The following is a 22,191-nucleotide window of genomic DNA, read 5'->3' as shown; positions in this document are numbered from 1 at the left end:
GGGCGACAGTGGTACAGGAGGTAGAGAAGTAATTTAGTAATCAGAAGGTTCCTAGTTCGATTCCCTGTCGAAGTGTCCTTGGGCAAGACACTCAACCCCTTACTTCTCCTGATGTGCAGTGTGCCATCAGTGTAAATGTAAAATTCTGTATAAATCCTTGTAAGTCGCTTTGGATAAAAGCGTCTGCTAAATGACTAAATGTAAATGTTGAGAATCATTTTTGACACTCAACTCTCAACTCGTAACTCAGGTATTCCCAACCCCTGCATGAAGAGATCGCCCTACACAAACACCTGAAGCACAAGAACATCGTGCAGTACCTGGGCTCCATCAGTGAGAACGGCTTCATCAAGATCTTCATGGAACAGGTGCCTGGAGGTAAACGACCAGAGCGCAAGGGCCACACACACACACACACACACACACACACACACACACACACACACACACACACACACACACACACACACACACACACACCTGGGAAAGAACCACTGAGGCCTGGTCTCCAATAGGAGTCTTCAGATACATGATACTGCATTTCATCGCAATGTAAACATTACACCTGGTATTTAGCTAACAGTTGTCGCACATTGTTTCTCAGTCCAGTTTCCAGGGGTTCTTAGTATAAATATGTCTAATCGAAACGTAACTCTGAAATGAAGACTGTTAATGTCTTGAGCGTCTTCGTGATGATGATGATTTGTTTTTGTTAAATTGCCTGTTCAGCGTCCTTTGACTAGCAGGCCCGCTCTGTCATTCTGTTAGCATAAAACCCTATGACTAGCAGGCCCGCTCTGTCGTTCTGTTAGCATAAACCCTTTGACTAGCAGGCCCGCTCTGTCGTTCTGTTAGCATAAACCCTTTGACTAGCAGGCCCGCACTGTCGTTCTGTTAGCATAAACCCTTTGACTAGCAGGCCCGCACTTATGTTCTGTTAGCATAAACCCTTTGACTAGCAGGCCCGCACTGTCGTTCTGTTAGCATAACAACCCTATGACTAGCAGGCCCGCACTGTCGTTCTGTTAGCATAAAACCCTTTGACTTGCAGGCCCGCTCTGTCGTTCTGTTAGCATAAAACCCCCTCTGTCTGGTGCTCCAGGAAGCCTCTCGGCTCTGCTGCGATCGAAGTGGGGACCGCTGAAGAACAACGAGCCCACCATCGGTTTCTACACCAAGCAGATCCTGGAGGGAATCAAGTACCTTCACGATAACCAGATCGCACACAGAGATATCAAGGTGACTTTTATGTGACAGGCAATCCCCAAGGGCGTTATTCCCAGTGGTGTTATTAATAAGGCCTTCGCGCACACACACACTCACACACACACTCACACTCACACTCACACTCACACTCACACTCACACTCACACTCACACTCACACTCACACTCACACTCACACTCACACTCACACTCACACTCACACTCACACTCACTCACACTCACTCACTCACTCACTCACTCACTCACTGACTGACTGACAGACACACACACAGATACACTCTCAGACACTCTCACACATACCATAAATAATAATAATAACCGTGGTGTTATTATATAAGGCCTTCGCTCTGACACAGGCACGGCTCAGGTTGCAGCCTTGCAGAACTAAACACATCAGCTTTTTCTAGCCATTCTCCTTCTGATATTCCTTTCAAAGGGACGCGACTAGTGATTGAGACTTGAGACAAATTCATTATTTTTGCTATATCAATACAATTGAATTGAATTTATTGGTTACTGCCAATATATTGTTAAATGAAAACAACCAGGTATCAGGGGGAAAAGGGACTCTGGATTACATATGTAATAAATACAGCTGTACTGTGGAAATAACCACCTTTTTTCAAACCATCTTCTGCAGAACAGCTGCAAGGTCACATCTATCCATAACAGTCTAGCTGTAGTCCATTTCATAGTCCATTAAACTTGAATAACCCGTGCTGCTGTACTGCAGTCTGCTTTGAATATTTGGGAGGGTTCATTTGACTTCAAAATGAAAACCATTACTGGACTTCCCTTGAGTATAGGCTCAAATCCGTGATGACAGCAGTGTTTACAAATCCGTCAGCACAATTGGGCTCTGCAGCCATGAAGTGGGACACACCCTGTCACCATATTCACTTCCCCCATCAGCATGTTTGCTGTGTGCATACTGCTCTTTATTGCCTGGAGAGTTCCTCTTTATCGTAATCCAGGAGGATGCCCTCTGAGTGCGTCAGTGCTAACTCAGGCTTTAAAGTCTTCACCCTAAGAGGTTTCATTGCTCTCAGTTCCCCCCCTTGAAGCCATCAGTTCCACCTCATTTCACTGTTTGACGGCCATTCATGTAAATGTTAATCACTTTGTTTTGGTCGAGCCCCCGGCAGTTTACAGGGTGATAAGAGGTTTTGTGTTTGTTTGTCTGTAAACTGTTTAATATAATGTCAACTTTTTTTGTCACATTTTTCTCTTGAATTGATTTCATTATTGTGTGTGTGTGTGTGTGTGTGTGTGTGTGTGTGTGTGTGTGTGTGTGTGTGTGTGTGTGTGTGTGTGTGTGTGTGTGTGTGTGTGTGTGTGTGTGTGTGTGTGTGTGTGTGTGTGTGTGTGTGTGTGTGTGTGTGTGTGTGTGTGTGTGTGTGTGTGTGTGCGCGTGTGTGTGTATTTTCCCCACAGGGTGACAATGTCCTCATAAACACCTACAGTGGGGTTCTGAAGATCTCAGACTTTGGTACCTCCAAACGTCTGGCAGGAATCAACCCCTGCACAGAGACGTTTACAGGTACACCTCATCTCTTTCTCTCTCTCTCCCTCTCTAGTTCTCAACTACCTATCCTCTTCCTCCACTCTCCTCCATTTCCACCCCCTCTCTTTCCTTCCCCCTTCACCTCTTTCCCCTCATCCACCTCTAGCTGTCCTTGCACTTCCCTTTTCTCTACACCTTCCCTTTATCTCTCTCCTGCTTTCACCCTTCCCTACGTATTACATCTGTCGTATTATCCTTTCATCTCTCTCTTACTCTTTTGCCTCTGTCTTCTCATCCTCCTTTACTTGTCCTTTCACTCTAGTTCTGTCTTCTCCACCCAGAGACGTTTACAGGTACACCTCATCTCTTTCTTTCTCTCCCTCTCTCCCTCTCTCTTTCTCTCTCTCTCTCTCTCTCTCTCTCTCTTTCTCTAGTTCTTTCTTCTCCACCCAGCCTCATAAAGCCCTGGGCCAAACAGGAGTGCCTCAGTGGCCATATTTACAGTAGCCTCTCCCTCTGTGAGTGTGTGGTGCCGCTCTCACGCCCCCACGCCCACATGTAACCAGTCCCCCGGAGGAGACGCCAGAAAATGAATGGCTCTCAGAATAGCCTGGGTTGCAGCAGACAGGAAATATTTGTGTGTGTGTGTGTGTGGGAAAGCATGTGTGTATAAGAGATAGAGTGAGTGAGAGAGAGAGAGAGAGAGAGAGAGAGTGTGTGGGTTGGATTTGTGTGTGAAGATTGTGTGTTGTGTATGTGTGTAAATGGGAGTGTTTGGGGCTGTGGTTTTGGGGTTGTGACATCTGTGTGTGTGTGTGTGTGTGTGTGTGTGTTGTGTCTTGTGTGTGTGTGTGTGTGTGTGTAGAGTCAGGTGATTGGAAAGAATATCAAATGCCAACCCTTACCAAGGGGCACACAATCACGGCCTGTCTGGCATGGATCAGCTGATGTCGGGGGCGAGGGGGGGGTGGGGGGGGTTTGGGGGGGATCAGGGCGGTCCTGTGGGCAGGAGAAGGTTTCCAGATACAGCCTGGCGTCTGTGCAGTGGCACTCACATGACAGGCACACTTTTACTGGCATGGCCCCCTCAGGACACCCTGTACACACCCAGCCTCAGATATGCCCTTAGAGTTACCCCTCACCTACTAAGACCGCTGTGCCACTGTGCCAACCCAGACAGTCCTGTTTGCTCGTGTGTATTTGATTTACTGCAATGACATTACTTTGGTTTTTGACCGATGATTATATTTTTTTTATATATAGACAGTTACTTATTCATTACAGTCCAATCCGATTGGGTTGCTTGACTTTGATCACCGGTAGCCTATAAAGTCACTTCTAGCCTAATGAATACATTTTCACCCATTCCAGCTGTCACACATTAGTTACGCCTTTGAATTCCTCTCGGAACATAGGCCATTGATGAATTGTCTCTACCCTCGTCAGTCCCGAGCCATCCTCTCCAGCTGTTTCCACGTCAGCCCAATGTCACACATTACTCGCTTCAAAATCAATATTTAAAATGGACTGTGACAAGGCACAGCCTTGATTTGATTTGTTTACTTGCATTTATTTTTTTTAATTTTTTTATTTTACCATCCTTGTGTTCCAGTGATTTCTGCATGTTCTTATTTTGCAGGCACTTTGCAGTACATGGCTCCCGAGATCATAGACAAGGGGCCGAGAGGCTACGGCAAGCCGGCGGACATCTGGTCGCTGGGCTGCACCATCATAGAGATGGCCACGGGCAAACCTCCCTTTTACGAGCTGGGGGAGCCACAGGCAGCCATGTTCAAGGTCAGAGGTCACCAGGGGTGGGATGTGTCCTGTTGTGTGATGACAGCTTATGTCACACGGTGTGTCAAGCAGATGTATGTGATGACAGTCTATGTCACACAGTGTGTAAATGAAGGAGAAGTGCAGTTTGAGTACAGTACCAGTCAAAAGTTTGGACACACCTTCTAATTTTTTGAGAAGTTTTTTCTTTACTTTTATTATTTTCTACATGGTAGATAACTCTTTTTGTTTAGTATATCATTCCATATGTGATCTTTCGTAGTTTAAATGTCTTCAGCATTAATCTACAATGTACAAAATAATAAAAGTAAAGAAAACACTTCTCCATAAAATTAAAGGTGTGTCCAAACGTTTGACTGGTACTGTATTTCGATTGCTTAATCTTCTTTGAGGCTCATACACGAAACCAAACATGATTTCCTAATCTGGTTTTGTCTTTAATTTGATCTCGTTAATCAGTGTTAGATTTGATTGATGTTTTAGATCAGTGTGTCTTTGTTTTTAATGAACACTCTAGTGGCAGTGGAGTCTACTGTAGGTCTTATTGAAACCGCAGCACCACAACCTTGTCTGGGTCTGTAGGCCCGAAGTGGAAATATTTGGGGGAAGGTTTTGGATCAGACTGGAAATAATTTCCTTCCTCAGCAAGTTCTGGAGAAGAAGGGCCTCACGTCGGTGGACTGGACGTGTCTGCATATGGTTCCCCTTAAAAAATGCTCTTAAACGTTCAAAGACCAGCCCAAGCTGCTGGGTGGTCCGACCGGTTGTAATTTGAATGTGGAAAATAAAGCAAGCAGACAGTGATCTGCATCTCAGGGCTGTCCCCCCCCCCCGTCCCTCCCCCCCCCCCAGACTAATATGAGCTTAGAAGGAGCGACCGTCTACGCTCACCAGCATTCGCCATATTTAGACGTAGAACTGCTCCCTGGAATTTAGCAAAGCAAAACAATGGAAACGATATTTCTTTTTTTGTTAGTCAGTGGCACAAAAAGGTGGAATTTTCAAGAGCATCTTTCAACAGTGAAGTAAACGTCTCTGTGAGAAATTATTGGGGGGGGTGTTTGCGGAGTTTTAGCAGACGGAAATTAAACAGCTACTGTGGAATTCCCCCAGTCTTCACTGGACTTCACTTCTGCATTGTTCACGGGTGGCTAATAGCACACTGGTGTGGACTAGCGTCTGCTGTGTCTGTGATGCTGCTGTGCCAACAGGGCTGATGTCCAGCCTCAAGTCATCAATCTCAATCGAAGCTTCTCAGTGAACCTTGTGAAGTCTACATGAAGGACCTCTGTACTGACCTTCTAGGCTCCTGGGGCCCACTGGGGTCCACTGGGGTCTCAGATGTGTGAGGCACAGGGAAGCAGAGGGCCTCTGTGTGAAGCTCTTGTTGTTCACTCTTGCTCGTTCGGTCAGAGTGGGGGCGGGGCGGGGGTGTAAATTCCTTTCAACCAACTTCAGAAGCCATGAAAGAAATTCCTCAAATGCCAACGTTGAACTCAGACGGGCTTCTGTTTCTACAGTTTGAAAAATAGGAATGCATTTGTGTGTGGAGTGACTGTTATAAGAGAGTCTGTTATAGGATTGTCTGTTATAGGAGTGTCTGTTACTGGAGTGTCTGTTATAGGAGTGTCTATTATAAGAGTGTCTTACTGGAGTGTCTGTTATAGGACTGTCTGTTGTAGGAGTGTTTATTACTGGAGTGTCTGTTACTGGAGTGTCTGTTATGGGAGTGTTTATTACTGGAGTGTCTGTTACTGGAGTGTCTGTTATAGGAGTGTCTGTTACTGGAGTGTCTGTTATAAGATTGTCTGTTATAGGAGTGTCTGTTACTGGGCTGTCTGTTACTGGAGTGTCTGTTACTGGAGTGTCTGTTATAGGAGTGTCTGCTACTGGAGTGTCTGTTATAGGAGTGTATGTTACTGGAGTGTATGTTACTGGAGTGTCTGTTATAGGAGTGTCTGTTATAGGAGTGTCTGTTACTGGAGTATCTGTTTTAGGAGTGTCTATTACAAGTTTTTTTCTCTCTCTGGACTGCTCACTACAGGTGGGCATGTTTAAGATCCACCCTGAGATTCCAGAGTCCATGTCAACGGAGGCCAAGGCCTTCATCCTGCGCTGTTTTGAGCCCGACCCGGACCGACGGGCAACGGCCATGGACCTGCTCACCGATGAGTTCCTGACGGTCACCAGCCGCAAGAAACGTGGCAAGACTGGCTTTACAGGTGGGCTCTGGTCACACGCTCGCACGCACACACACACACACACACACACACACACACACACACACACACACACACACACACACACACCAAAACATAAATACACATAAACACACACACACCTGGGAACACCCTTGTGCATGTTAGTCAACAGTGTCCACAAAAGTGTCCCAAAAGGAATGTATTCATGCACGATTGACACATACAAACACAGATATGGAGCCACACACCGACACACACACACACACCGACACACACACACACACCGACGCACACACACACACACACACAGACACTCACACACACTCGTACTAAATAAAAAATCGTGTCAAATCACAGATAGTGGGTTCGTCTGTTAAGGTTCAGAGGTTGAGACTGATAAGGAGTCTTCTTATCTTTGACACGCACAATGGGGTTGTGTATATCATTATGCAATGCCTTTGGTAGAGACGTTTAGAGAGATAGCTATTGATCATTCTCTCATTAAGCTCATTTTCTTTTCACGGGAGTCTCCATTTTATTTAAGGGTAATCAATGCTTGTGGATTGAAGCAAACAGCATGATGGATTGAGAATGAACAAAATATTACATAAGACAACAGGAGAATAACAGAACTTCTACATCTCACACTGTACACAGCTGTTATGAAGCCGTTGTTATGGCTATTTGTACAATTAACTGCCACACACCTCGTGTTTTGGCTGCTTTTTAATATTGTCCTCATGTTGGGACCTGTAGCCACTGCTTTGTTTGTATTGTAGTTCTCCTCTGAAGTTCAAAGTTCAAAGTTGCTTTATTTGTCAAATGCTTCAAATGTCAAGACATACAAAGTATTCGAAAAAAACGTTTCCCACTCTCCTACGGTGAAACATATAAAGTGCACAGGCACAACAGAGAGGACATACAAACATACAGACAAGACATTAAATAATATAATACAAGCATGTTGTGGCTGGTGTGATCATGTCTAACTCTCACGCCTATTGTCTTTTTTTTGCATCACAGCACTGACCCCTGGCACAGGTGAGTTGTTTGTTCTCCTTCGACTGGAATTCCTCCTCTTCAGACTTTGCTATCTTTTCTTCTCGCCTCGAGGTTTATTATCACGCGTTATCCGGGAGGTGGAAGTGATGTGTGTTGAACTCCACAGCGCTGTCCATATATAACAGGCTGTGCGTTGTATTGCGTCGTGTTGCACAGCTGTGTCTTCCTTTCTCCTGCACGTTAACGTCACATGTTGTTTTGTTATCTATAGAAATTGAATTGGGTCTGTGATGTATCACTTTGTGTTTTGCATTGTTCAGTATTATATAGCTGGATGCATAGCATGCTGTTGTTTCCTGTATATTGTGTTAAATTCAATTCAAGTCAATTCAATTTGATTTGTCTTTAGGTTAGTATAGGTATATTCGGTTAGTTTAGGTTACTTTATGTGTATTATATGTTTAGCAGATTATATTGTATATTTATTTATTTGTAGATTTATTATATGTTTATTATATGTGTAATTTATGTTCAGAGTACTTATATGTTATGTTATTTTATGTTATGCCATGGTAGGTTGTTGTGCGCTGTCTTATATCTGACAAATAAATATATGAACTTATATTTGAATACAATTGTCTAAAGCCGCTTTATATGGCTGTGCCAAGGAAGAACCTACGCCACGAGGTGTGTGTCACGTGGTGTGTGTCACGTCACGTGGTGTTTTGTGTCCGCGCCCTCAGAGTACCTGCGCAGCATCTCGCTGCCCGTGCCCGTGGTGGTGGAGGACACCAGCAGCAGCAGCGAGTACGGCTCCGTCTCGCCCGACAACGAGCTCACCGTCAACCCCTTCAGCTTCAAGCCCAGCATCAAGTGCTACAGCGAGAGAGAGGTCAAAGGGACCCGCTCGCTCTTCCTCAGGTGAGCACGGCCCACGTTCCGGAAAGTTCTCAAAGAATGAGTTGCGGGGGGCACGGTGGTGCAAGCCGATAAAGCCCCCCACTTACGGGTTACATTGCCCGAGGGGACACAGGTTCAAGTCTGGCCTGATGTCATTTCCCAATCCTCCCCCCACCTCTTCTCCGCCTCACTTCCTGTCATATTTTCAACTGTCCTATCCAAATAATGCGATGAGTGCAGTATCCTACCATTTTTTGAAGACATTTGTTGGATGACAGAAATATGGCCCAAGTCTTATTCACTTAAAGAGTTTTTCTGACAGTGAGCTACTTGAACACAACGGGTTCCCCTGAAGTGTTAAATAACAGTTTCAGTAAGTAATTTAATTCAGCTGTAACATGAACAGGCTTTATAAGGGGACAGTAACCATGCCAACACCTAGTAGATTTATGCTCACATGTCAGATTTGTGTCTTGTAGTGCTAAGGTGGCTACTGACAACATGTCAGATTTGTGTGTTGTAGCGCTAAGGTGGCTACGGAGAACATGTCAGATTTGTGTGTTGTAGCGCTAAGGTGGCTACGGAGAACATGTCAGATTTGTGTGTTGTAGTGCTTCTTCTTCTTTTCGTTTCACTGAAGCGTGATTTTTATATGGCAGTTTCCCATTTCTTTACACAGTCCTTTGCATTTTTGTTGAAAACTGCAAGGTCTTTTGGGCTGCAGGGGTTGGGTAGTAGAGTGCAGACAAGGCAGTGCTCCATTTGTGTGTTGTAGCTCTAAGATGGCTACTGAGAACATGCTTAGCACTACAAGACACAAATCTGACATGTGAGCATAAATCTACTAGGTGTTGGCATGGTTACTGAGTAGTTACTGTCCCCTTATAAAGCCTGTTCATGTTACAGCTGAATTAAATGACTTACTGAAACTGTTATTTAACACTTCAGGGGAACACGTTGTGTTCAAGTAGCTCACTGTCAGAAAATTAAGTGAATAAGACTTGGGCCATATTTCTGTACCAGTTGAATGACGCGTAACGGAGCTGTTATTTTTCCCAGCATCCCTGTGGAGAACTTCGATGACCACAGTGCCCCTCCGTCCCCCGAGGAGAAGGACTCGGGGTTCTTCATGCTGAGGAAGGACAGCGAGCGGAGAGCCACGCTGCATCGCATCCTCACCGAGGACCGGGACAAGGTGGTGGCCAACCTCATGGAGACCCTCACCCAGGTCAGCCCTGAAGCCCACTTCAAGCCATTCTGTACACCAGGTTTCATTGTCTAGTCCAGGGGGTTTCAACCGGGGGTCCGTGGCCCCCTGGTGGTCCGCGGCGGCATTGCAGGGGGTCCGCGGCATGAGTCTATGTTGATCAGTTCGCAATTGAATTGAAAACCCCTGGTTTAGTCTCTTGCTTTTATTTGCCCACTCTCTCTCCTTCTCTCCTCTCTCTCCTTCTCTCTCTCTCTCTCTCTCTCTCTCTCCTTCTCTCCTTCACTCTCTCTCTCCATTTTTTTTTCTCTTCTCCTTTTAGTGTCTCTGTTCGAGTTTCTCTTTGTCCGTCTGTCAGAGTGTAGAACAATTCTTACCCAGGTCAGCCTGAAGCCCACTTCAAGCCATTCTGTACTGTGGTGCAGATGGGATGTTTGAACTGGGGGGGGGGATGCTAACATAGCCAAATCAGCTGTGCAGAGTTATTAACTGATGCTAGTCGACCTTATGTAGGGAGAGTGGGGGGGGACGGATCGGGGTCACTATGAATCTGGGGGGGTCATGTCCCCCCCCTGTCCCCAGTGCTATCTGCGCCCCTGATTCTGTAACCCAGGTTTCATTGTCTAGTCTTCTCGCTTTCATTCGCCCACCCTCTCTCCTTCTCTCCCTCTCTCCTTCTCTCCTTCTCTCCCTCTCTCCTTCTCTCCTTCTCTCCTTCTCTCTCTCTCCATTCTCTTTTCTCTTCTCCCCCTTTCCGTGTCTCTGTTCACGTTTCTCTTTGTCCGTCTGTCCAGAGTGTAGAACAATTCTGTGTACTCTTGTCTGTCCATCGCATACGTATTCCCCTTTCTAAATCAGTCTTGTCATTACTCTTTCTTTCTTCCTAAGTATGTACTTTTATGTTAATGATATTGTATGTTACATTTCATCTCTCTCTCTGTATGTGTGTATGTGGATGTGTGTGTGTGTGTGTGTAGAGCCCAGAGGAGACCAAACTGAAGCGCCAGCACGTCTCAACACTGGTGCTGAGCCTGGGTGATTTTGTGCGCATGGCCGACCGCAAAATCATCGCCGGCACGCTCTCACAGCTCAAGCTGGAGCTGGACTTCGAGAGTGCGGCCATCAGCCAGCTGCAGGTCGTGCTCTTCGGCTTCCAGGACGCGGTGAGCGAACCCCTAGTGAAAGTAGTGAAATGTAACGGTTACTATATTTGCCCTGCTAAAAAAAAAAGTTTCACAACGGAACTGAAAACATTGCACAACTTGCGCGTTTTTTGCTTGGCTGATCATTTTTTAAGTTCCTTTAGTTCTCTTCCTCATTTGGTTCATTTCCTCGCGGGCATGTTGTGAGGTGTTTCGGGGGGAACGTCTTTCAAACAAAAAAAAAAAAAGAAAGAAATGGGGAAGTCTTTTCGTTTTTTGCCGCGCAAGCAAGTCATGCAAACGACTCCTTTCCCTTACTGGTTGGCACAGTTAGAGAGGAGTGTGGCGTGGTGTGGAAGGGCGCTCCCTTGTGGACGGACATGGTAATTAGTAGGTGAGAATAGGGAAACGAGATTCAAATGATTTCTGTATTTTGCAGTCCTAAAAAAACTCTCCAAAATAGTTGAAATGATCCAATTATGTGGATTTTTTTTTTTTGGTTGTGCTAGATAACGGAATTAGGTAAGGAGAGGGCATGTCTTTTAAATCAGAGTTTGAAAGATATTAGGCCTATGACTTCCTTGTGAGGCTCCACGCCGCAATTACATGTGCTTTGCATAAAACTATTGGAAGGGGAATTAGGTGAGTGAGTTGTGTTTGAATGTGTTTTGGTGTTCCTTCCTGTGATCCGTGTGTGTGTGTGTATGTGTGTATGTGTGCGTGTGCGTGTGCGTGTGAGACTAAATGTTCAAATGAGTGTTATTGTTGACTGTGTGTATGTGTGTGTGTGTGTGTGTGTGTGTGTGTGTGTGTGTGTGTTTGTGTATGTGTGTGTGAGACTGAATGATCAAGTGAGTGTGACTGTTGTGTACATGTTTGTGTGTGTTTGTGTGTGTGTGTGTGTGTGTGTGTGTGTGTGTGTGTGTGTGCACGTGTGTATATTCGAAGGAAGCTCCGGTTGATTAATAAATGTCTCTGTGGGTTTGCTTGTCTCCAGGTAAACAAAGTCCTTCGCAACCACAACATCAAGCCTCACTGGATGTTTGCCCTGGACAACATCATACGCAAGGCAGTGCAGACGGCCATCACCATCCTGGTGCCAGGTAATGTCTGGAGCCCAGTCAAGGCCTCTCGACGGCTATTTCCATCTCTGTCTGCAGAGATAGACTTTCCCAAAATAGACCACACTTCTACACACTGCAAACCCAACTCACTGAACCCATATATGTCATTGTTATGAATGACAAACACCGTAGCTGATCGTTCTTATAATACTCCAAAACCACTCTCATGCGTAGACAAGGTAGGCTTCCTTTATGTTGTCAGTGCAGTTACATTGACATTAATATTTAGTTATTTAGCAGACGCGTTTGTCTAAAACGATGTATAAGGAAGAGAACAGTCAAGCTACGAGCAATAGAGGCCTAGTGGAACAATTAATACTGTTTTACATAGAAAATAGAAAGAAAGGGAAGGAATGTAACTGCTGTAAGTGCAAGTAAAGAACTAGTAGGAGTGCAAGTTGGGTCTTCAAGAGCTTCTTAAAGGCAGAGAGGGACGCCCCTGCTTTGGTAAGGCTAGGCAGCTCGTTCCACCAACGTGGAACTACTTATAAGTATAGTCTGGATTGCCGTACTTGCGCAGACAGCAGTGCTAAAAGACGCTCATTAGACGAGTGCAGCATCCTGGGTGTAACATTTGCCCTTACAAGAGCATTTAAGTAGATGGGAGCAGAACCAGCAATCACTCTGTTGGCAAGCATTAGTGACTTGAACTTGATGAGAGCAATTACAGGCAGCCAGTGTGACTCAATAAGTGGGGTGACGTGCGTCCCCTTGGGTTGGTTGAACACCAGACGCGCTGCTGCCTTCTGGATCATCTGTAGTGGTTTCACCACGCATGCCGGCAGGCCCGTTAGGAGGGCATTGCAGTAGTCAAGGCGGGAACTCACCAAGGTTTGGACCAGCAGCTGGGTGGCATTCGGGTCACATATGGCCTGAGTTTGCGGATGTTGTATAGCGCAAAGCGGCACGACCGAAGACAGAGGCAATGTGGTCAGTGAAAGTCAGTTGGTCATCAATAACGACACCGAGATTTCTTGTTGTTTTGGAAGGAACAAGATATCAGGAGTCAGGATCAGGAGTGGTGGATGATATTGATGTTGTGGTGCATTGCCTGTTTGGGCTGGAAAGACCATCAGTTGAGTTGTAGCCAGTGCAGAGTAAAGAATGTGTGAAAATATGAGAGGCCTTTTTAAAAAATCGACACGGTATACACTTTCTCAGAGATCACAAGACTGACCACAAGTGAACACTCAGCTGTTGTCACGAGCCAAAAGTGTGGCAGTCAGAAGGGCTGCCTGTGTTTGAAATCGTTCATCATAAAACACAAACACAAACACAAACACAAAATAGGTGGGCAGCATGACTCACAGTTACTTTGGCAAGATGCTTCTTCGCTTAACGCCACTGTTGCTTTTTGCAGCTTCCTGCCAGAATCTAAAAAAGGGTATGTTACCAAATAACACTCTCCCGGACAAAATGCATACCAGTATATAAATACTATGCTGGTTAATTATTTAACATAACTGATTCCTAAAATGTTGCATATTGCATATTTGTTGGAAAGCACTTTGAGCTGCCTTCTTTTTCATGAAAGGTGCTTTATAAATAAAGTTTATTATTATTATTATTATTATTATTATTATTATATTGGCCATAATTGTCCTTTTTAAAAACTCTACTAATATGGATGTTGTCATACAGAGTTAGCTATGGACGCACCATGAAAGGTGTTTTATAAGCAAAGTTTATTATTTTTATTATTATTATTATTATATTGCCCATAATTGTCCTTTTTAAAAACTCTACTAATATGGATATTGTCGTACAGTGTTAGTAATGGACCGGACGCACCATCCAGCTGAGATTGATGGCATAATCCAAAGTCCAGCATTTTAGTGGCAAGTGTGTTTTATTATGCTCCAGGATGTTGTTCCCTTGAGGCCACACCTGTAGTACACAGAGCCTGAGGTTTAGGTTTGAAGAGCAAGCTCCAAAAAAATCGCTGTCCTGCAATCTCTCGTCTCATTCAAGGAAACTAATGTCTCTTGAGACTTATTTCGTGCCGGAATGAATGTTGACATGTGTTTTGTGCTGCCACATACCATAAGATAATCTAAATTCAGGAATGTTCTGGCTAGTTTTACGTTCTTACTACACTATGGTCAACCTCTGCCTTAACAGGACCTCTGAGGGGGAGCCTGTTGAAGGAAGTATGGCATGAATGGCATCCTGATTCATGTTAGTAACGATTTATGAGTTTCCTCTTTGCCGTCACATGGCAAAGATGATGTGACTATCTGAACCGCTAAAGACAGTTGTTCAGAGTTGCTCTTGAGTCTCGTGCTGAAACACAATGCCTGACGGATTTGAAACAGGATTACACAGAAGCCACGAGTGTGTACGCAGCTGCTAAGAGGTCTTACTCTAGAGTAGTGTTTATTGATTTGATAAGGCTACTCGAGGCAGAATATGATCTGATTCGCTGTGTAAGCTCTTAAGCTTTGTGTTTAGCTTGCGTGACCGTGTGCTAAATGATTGTGACTGTCCCTTTTAAACAGAAAGCATTGTATGATAAGATGTGTGCAGCGAAATTTGCTAGCAGTAAGTAGTCAACTGGGATGACATATGAATCAGAATCAGACAGGTTTTTACTGCCAAGTAGGTTTACACCTACCAGGAATTTTCTGTGGTACATAGGTGCAAACAATTATCATACACAATTAAAAATACACATATAAAGTATTTTTCAAACATATAAAAAACTATATATAAAATATATTAAAACAAATTACAGAATATGTTCAAAATAAATAAGTATTTGGTCATTGAGTTTGACGGCACTTCTGTGATTAGTTTACCTTGAGACAGACAATGCATCATGTTTTAGGCACAGATAGGTACCGGTATATGTTATTGGTAGAATTAGGAGAACACTGTCTTAAAGGTGTTTGAGTACAGACAGGTGTATGTTATTGGTAGAATTAAGAGAACACTGTCTTAAAGGTGTTTGAGTACAGACAGGTGTATGTTATTGGTAGAATTAAGAGAACACTGTCTTAAAGGTGTTTGAGTACAGACAGGTGTATGTTATTGGTAGAATTAAGAGAACACTGTCTTAAAGGTGTTTGAGTACAGACAGGTGTATGTTATTGGTAGAATTAAGAGAACACTGTCTTAAAGGTGTTTGAGTACAGACAGGTGTATGTTATTGGTAGAATTAAGAGAACACTGTCTTAAAGGTGTTTGAGTACAGACAGGTGTATGTTATTGGTAGAATTAGGAGAACACTGTCTTAAAGGTGTTTGAGTACAGACAGGTGTATGTTATTGGTAGAATTAGGAGAACACCGTCTTAAAAATGAGTTTTTTAAGGATCCAAGCTGCTTCAGCATACAAGAACTTTAATAAGCCTGAGATGAAGACTAGCAGTAGGATGTCTACAGTTGCTAGCTAATGTTGAGTGTGTGTGTGTGTGTGTGTGTGTGTGTGTGTGTGTGTGTGTGTGTGTGAGTGTCTGTGTGTGTGTGTGTGTGTGTGTGTGTGTGTGTGTTCAGAACTCCGACCTCACTTCAGCTTGGCCTCAGAAAGCGACCCCACTGACCAGGACGATGTGGACGAGGAAGTGGAGCCCGAGGACACGCCCACCCGCAAGCACCGCCCGGAGCCCACAGCCAATCACGATGATACAGTGGCCACGTCGGGTGTGAGCACGCTCAGTTCAACAGTGTCGCACGAGTCCCACAATGCAAAGCGCTCCGTCAGCCTGGAGCTTGGCCGCATGAAGTTAGAGACCAACAGGTGTGTGTGTGTCCTGTGTGTGTGCGTGTGTGTGTGTGTGTGTGTGTGAGTGTGTGTGTGTGTGTGAGTGTGTGTGTCCTGTGTGTGTGCGTGTGTGTGTGTGTGTGAGTGTGAGTGTCCTGTGTGAGTGTGTGTGTGTGTGTGTGTCCTGTGTGTGTGTGTGTGTGTGTGTGTGTGTGTGTGAGTGTGTGTGTGTGTGTGTGTGTGTGTGTGTGTGTGTGTGTGTGTGTGTGTGTGTGTGTGAGTGTGAGTGTGAGTGTGAGTGTGAGTGTGAGTGTGAGTGTGAGTGTGAGTGTGTGTGTGTGTGTGTGTGTGTGTGTGTGAGTGTGTGTGTGAGTCTGTGTCTGTGTCTGTGTCTGTGTCTGTGTCTGTGTGTGTATACAGTATGTGTTTATAGTATGACCTCTTTTTCACATCCTGATCAAAGGCAAGCACGAATATGGCACATGCCCCTCCTGCTAATCGTAAATACTGCCACCTAGTGGATATATGATGCATTATCTGAACCTTAAGTACACTGCAACAGCTTTTGTAGATTACAGAGATTCATTTCAGAAATTCCAAATTATATTAATAAATTGCGGAATTGTAAGATATATATTATTGGCAGCTCTGTAAGGCCATTCCTTTTTGATTGAGAAGTTGTGTGCGTGTGTCCTATTGTGTGTGCACTTTTATTGCTATTTCTAATCTAATCTAATCTAATCTAGGCTGTTGGAGGAGCTCTTGGAGAAGGAGCGCGAGTACCAGTCCATCCTGCAGCAGGTGCTTGAGGAGAGAGACCAGGAGATCCGACTCCTACGCTCGCGTTCACAGCCCATCGGTGAGTCCAGAAACGGCCTCTGCTTACATTTACCAATCACGACACCGCCTGAAGCTAAGTCATAGATAGATAGATAGATAGATAGATAGATAGATAAAACTTTATTGTCACACAACAATGTTGGTGGTATTCTTTTGTCAGAGGTAGCTCAGGCCAGTAAGGAGGGGAGAGAAGGGGGTAGGGAATTTTTTTTATAAAAAATAAATAAATAAATACTCCAGGTCAGCTTTGGGAGTTCAGGAGTCTGATAGCAGAAGGGAAGAAGCTGTTATTGAGGCGTGTCGTTCCAGCTCGCATAGATCTGTAGCGTCTTCCAGAAGGCAGAAGTTCAAAAATGTCATGGCTTGGATGGGTGGAGGTATCGAGTCTCTTTCATTTACATACAAAATGTATATCTAAAATCCCATATATACTATATATTAGGCAAGGCAAACAAATAGACAATTAAAAACATACATGAATAAAAGGTTTAGAGTGAAATGTTTTCATTCATTCATTCATTCATTCATTCATTCATTCATTCATTAGACACTTCTATCCAAAGTGACTTGGAGTACAGATACACATTTCCATCAGTGGCCTATGAGAGTTTGCTAGGACACAAACCCATGATCTTGGCGTCGTTGGCATCAGGTTGCTTATAACCGATGAGCTGCAGGCCCACATAATTCCAGCTTTGCGAAGAGAAGTGTATTTTAAGTGAGTGTGTCACACTCACCCTGGCACCTGTAAGACAGCAGCGGCATCACTGAGCGATGCTGACGGGCGCTGTTGTGTGTTTCCTCTCTCCGACAGACATCCCCACGTCGTCGGCCAGGCAGAGGAACCCCTGCGAGCAGGCCCCCGGAGACCCCGAGCTGGCCCAGTGGCTGAGGCTACACGGTGCCGACAAGGACGCCATAGAGAGGGTAGGACTCTTCACACCAGCATTGGATACAACATTAGATATTCCACTTGCTCCACTACTTTCAACACTGCCACAATTAATGCACACTGTTATATAGGGCCAGATGTATCCTGTACCTGTAAACACCCCACTCCCTGTGTACATGTTCTCCCTATTTGTATTGTTTTTATTGTGATTCATGTATGACTGATTGTGAGTTAAGTGTATAAGCTACTGGATGACCTTAATTTCCCTCGGGATTAATAAAGTATCCATCATCTATCATCCATCACAGGTAGTCGTCTCACTGGACCTCAGTGAAGCGCCTTTTGCCTCCATCAATGTCAATTGACTTCTAATATATTCTGTTCAATTCGTCAACAGATAACCACAGAGGACTACACTCTTGATGATCTTCTTTACTTTGTAACCAGGGACGACCTGAAGAGTTTGAGACTACGGTAGGATTGACAGCATTGCATTCTTCCTGCTCTACTGATCTTTACAACATAAGCCAGCAAAATATAACACTGTGTATGAAATCACGTTCTCGTAAGACTCCACAGTTTATCATGATTTGAAGCCTAAACTGTATTCACATTTTGACATGTTGACGGGAACATTTTTCAACCACCATTTTTAAGATCTTTTTGGGTTAAAACTTACTAAGGACAATTTACGATCGTAATTGGTCCAGTATTGAGTTAGAACACTGCAAAACGGCTATACGACGTAATCACATCCGCCGACCCAAAAAGATCTTAATATAGTGCCCCTGTTGAAAAATGTTTTCCATTTACTGATGGCCATACAGCACATTTCACGTTTGTGTCCAGAGCAGCTTGCAGAGGCATGCAGGCATACTGTATGCCTCATCAGCAGTGCAGCTCTTCAGCCAGTCAAGCCTTTGACCTTGGCCATTCTACCCAGCAGGCTGGAGAGACTGAATGACAGTTCAGTAGCGAACTATGCTGACTGTGAAGCGGTCGACTCTAACGAAACAAAACGTTTTAAGAAACACACACACACACACACACACACACACACACTTGTAGTCAAAAAGCAGTCGAAACTCACGGAAGTCTAAACTACTCGTAGACATGGCCCTCATCCATGCACCTTGTGAGTTGGCGAAGTTGCCGCAGGTTTTTCACTCTCACAATATCTGCCGGAACCATGCCAGATCCCGGCCAGATCCGGACCGTAGTCAGACGTTAATTCTGTATGAGGATGAAGAGCTCACTCTGTGTTTTGTGTGTGTGTTTGTTTCTCTTTTAGAGGGGGGATCCTGTGCCGGCTGTGGAAAGCCATCTTGGAGCACAGGGAGAAGCCGTCCTGAGACCGAGGAACAACAAACCCATCGTACAGCAGTATTCCCTTTTCCCGACACTGCACTTTACGACCAGTGTTTGAATACAAGACCAATATCCAGGCCCCTTTAAGAGTCCGCTGAGCTCCGCGAGTTTACCTTAACACAGGCTTAGTCCAGGGCCTCCTGGGGGAACTGGTACAGAAACTAGGGGGACCCGCAGAATCCCAGCAAGCCTGATCCAGCACCACTAAGATTCTTTTTTTTGTATTCCTCTTTCTGAAACTGAAACAAACTAATTTCTATTTTTAAATGTTTTTTTTTTTTTATAATATATATATTTAAAATATATTTAATTTTCTGAGAAAACACACAATTCTCACTGGGTGTTTATGACCAGACTCATTGCTTTGCATTGGAAGTGTAACGGTCATATCAGGCCCCGGAGCAGCCCCATTAGCATACTAGTTCCAGATTACACACGGGAGTTAGGATTAGACCCCAGACCTATTGAGAAGCCTATTGCTGCAGCCTACTGTATGTTTTGGGCCAGAAACACTGGCATGAATCAATGTATTTTAAAAAAGAGACCTTTAGGGTGCTAGTTTTAGAGCAAAAAAGTCTGGCGGAAAAGTCAGCACATGCACACTGTTCTGCTCTACGTGGGCAGAACCAGGCCAAAGTGAATTCGGGAAAGGTTTGGGTAAAGCCAACCAATAGCCGTCCCAATAGCCAAGCAGTCCCTTTAAACCGAACGCCTCAGAAGAGGTGCGATAGCGATATGACTGAGGTTAGGGACAGGGAAAGGGAAAGGGTCCACCAGGAGGGACAAACCATAGTGCTTTTTTTCTGTTAACATGTCATCGTAGCTCGTCTGACATGTTATAGAATGCCCAAGCCACACCCCTTCAAAACTGACCGTTACATTGTTAATCATTCTATGTTGATCAATTGACTTTGAGACTGTAAAACAGAAAATGCCACAGTTTTGCTCAATTAGGTTAAACGACGAGCTATTTATGTTGAGCCAAATATAGCCTATCCCCATCAACCCACCCTTTCTGGAGAATGTATTTAGGACATAAGACCTAACATGTAATCATCTTCATTCGTCTAATGAAACACATTTGCAACTTCGGAGCTGAGACAAATGAAAAATACGTAGCTGACAGTCATTGTGCTGTGGTGCGGTTCCACTTAGGTGCAGGAGGGGTCAGCTCTATATTCTGTGGAGGTGTTGAGATGGAAACCTGGGTTTTCTTAGCACTTGCACTCTTTTCCACAATACGATTCGTACGGTGTGGTGATGGGAAAGAATGATCTCAAGCGTTTACTGCGACAGCATATTAGATTCGTCTCAGGTAACCTTTACTTGATGCTGTCGCTGCATCTTAACTTGAGAGGTTAGTGGAAGCCTGTTAAGCCGAGCACTAGGTTAGGTTGGGAGCTATGTTTATGCATCGTCTTTCTGTCTGCATTCCGTTGCAGCCATGCCAAGAAAAGAGACCTTCTGTTGTGACACAGCATTCGATCTTCTGCCGTAGTCTACTGACACTACAATACACAGAGTAGACATAACAAGAAAAGTAATTGTGTATTTACATCATGGATGACATTCGTTTACTGCTGACTGGACATTTAACTGAAGTTGGACAAATTGGACTACCTCTTTCTAGACACTCTTTTGTTGTTTAAGTTAAAAAATCTTTTTTTAAAAGCCTGTTAGGATATGGAAGTTTTTGTTTTGTTTTTATGTATCACCGGGTTTACCACCAAACTGGGGCCCTTAATGTAAACCTGCTCTTTGTGCTGTTGTTATGCTTCGCCTGTCCCATCCCTTACTAAAACATATCATGCTTTTTCTTGCAACCTGCAGTGAAGTTGTCATAGACACCCAATGACGGTATGGTATTAAAGTCGTTATGTTTTTCCGTTGATGTCGAAAGGTTTCGGCCATTTTGTTTACAAAACCTGAGACTGACTAGAACTCGCCTGAGAGCCGCAGCTTTGCCACCCTGTTGCTTCGTTTAGCTTGCCATTGTTTTATCGGAGGTGCCCTCGAGCAGCTTCCAGTCTGTACAGACACCATTTGTCCGGTGTTTTTATCCGTCACTACTCTAAATTCTTCAATCTTGTACTTTCCAGTGCATTGCAGTCGCAGTTTAAACATATATATTTCAGCTTTCAGTTTTGTGCACAACATGAGCTCAGTCACTGAAAGAACAATGGTTTGTTTGGCTTTATATGTTTGAGACAATTACACATTATGCCATTGACCTTTGACCTGTAGATCCTCTGCTTTGTCTCCTGTAGAATGTCATTGTAAACCAAGTTACCATGACAATCTGTTTGTGCTGAGTCGAGGGTCATATGTGTTTTTAAAACTGATAGGATACAGTCAAAACTGTACATGTGTGTGTGCTTCTGTAAATGGAACAAATTATCTGTTGCTCTATGTTATGTTATGATATCTAAATTCCTACAAAGAAAGCATTGGAAATGTATTGGTATTGGCAAGCTGTTGTCTGTATATAGCATTTCTAAGTGATGTATTTTATTTCTATTTATAAATCTTTATTTTGGAATACTTGCTTCTTCAGTTGCTTTAACTCCTCACATTGCATGTTTCCATAAAAAAATCATGACGCAAACCTGTTTGCATACAGTAGTTGTTTTTCACTAAACCTTACTTTTATATTTAAAGAATAATTGTTTATATTAAATATGAGCTGTTAATGTGTGCACATTTTTCCCTCTACATATTTAGTTGTGCTGAACTAATGAGATTATTTGTGTACATAATACTATTTGTTTTAATGAGTGTCTAAAATAACTGTGAAATTAAAGTTGGAAATGAAACAATCCATTGTTGCTGTTCCCTTTTGGAATGTCACAACCGATATCCTGTTCAGAGAAAAATATTCAGTGTGGATTTAAAACACCTTGATTTATTTGTACAGCCAGTAGCATTGTGTAGTTAACAAGACCCCACACCTAAGTATTTTATTGGCTGGTTTTGATCATTTCTGTTCTACCAAGTTAAGATGAAACACATTGCTACCTGACTATCTTGGAATCATTCTGTTTCTTTAGAATTCAAAATGGCTGCTCATGAGCTAGATGTTGGATGTCAGACAATAACAACGACTGATAACAAAGTGACCAGAACATTCTTACAGTGACTTCACAAAAAAACAATACCACAAGGAGGAAAACAATGTCTTATCCCATTGAGGCGCAACAGTCTTAAACCCACCACAGAATGTGTTTTTGGTGGCTGTCATGGAGACCATGAACGCTAAAAGCCAAAGAACGCTATCAGCAGGAGACAGCC

At 43.9% G+C, this 22,191-nt stretch overlaps 1 protein-coding gene across 1 annotated transcript in view; it reads left to right on the top strand.

The window, feature by feature from the left end:
- The window catches only part of map3k5 (mitogen-activated protein kinase kinase kinase 5), a gene marked incomplete at its 5' end in the record, with an annotated part of 78,775 nt that extends 57,239 nt beyond the window's left edge, over window positions 1-21,536 (top strand). Inside the window, 15 exons of the mRNA XM_080854107.1 lie at window positions 251-378; window positions 1,103-1,239; window positions 2,660-2,765; window positions 4,369-4,526; window positions 6,571-6,748; window positions 7,751-7,768; window positions 8,473-8,650; window positions 9,689-9,857; window positions 10,814-10,999; window positions 11,976-12,081; window positions 15,596-15,839; window positions 16,550-16,662; window positions 17,458-17,570; window positions 17,933-18,009; window positions 18,827-21,536. Coding sequence (XP_080710233.1) covers window positions 251-378; window positions 1,103-1,239; window positions 2,660-2,765; window positions 4,369-4,526; window positions 6,571-6,748; window positions 7,751-7,768; window positions 8,473-8,650; window positions 9,689-9,857; window positions 10,814-10,999; window positions 11,976-12,081; window positions 15,596-15,839; window positions 16,550-16,662; window positions 17,458-17,570; window positions 17,933-18,009; window positions 18,827-18,887 — 1,972 coding nt within the window. The 3' untranslated portion in view covers window positions 18,888-21,536. The remainder of the gene's footprint in view (window positions 1-250; window positions 379-1,102; window positions 1,240-2,659; window positions 2,766-4,368; window positions 4,527-6,570; window positions 6,749-7,750; window positions 7,769-8,472; window positions 8,651-9,688; window positions 9,858-10,813; window positions 11,000-11,975; window positions 12,082-15,595; window positions 15,840-16,549; window positions 16,663-17,457; window positions 17,571-17,932; window positions 18,010-18,826) is intronic.
- Window positions 21,537-22,191: the final 655 nt, after the last annotated feature.

Source organism: Sprattus sprattus (genome assembly GCF_963457725.1).
Source record: "Sprattus sprattus genome assembly, chromosome: 16".
NCBI classification, from domain to species: domain Eukaryota; kingdom Metazoa; phylum Chordata; class Actinopteri; order Clupeiformes; family Clupeidae; genus Sprattus; species Sprattus sprattus.
Note: the sequence above shows the minus strand (reverse complement) of the source record. Positions and strands in the feature narration are given on the sequence as shown.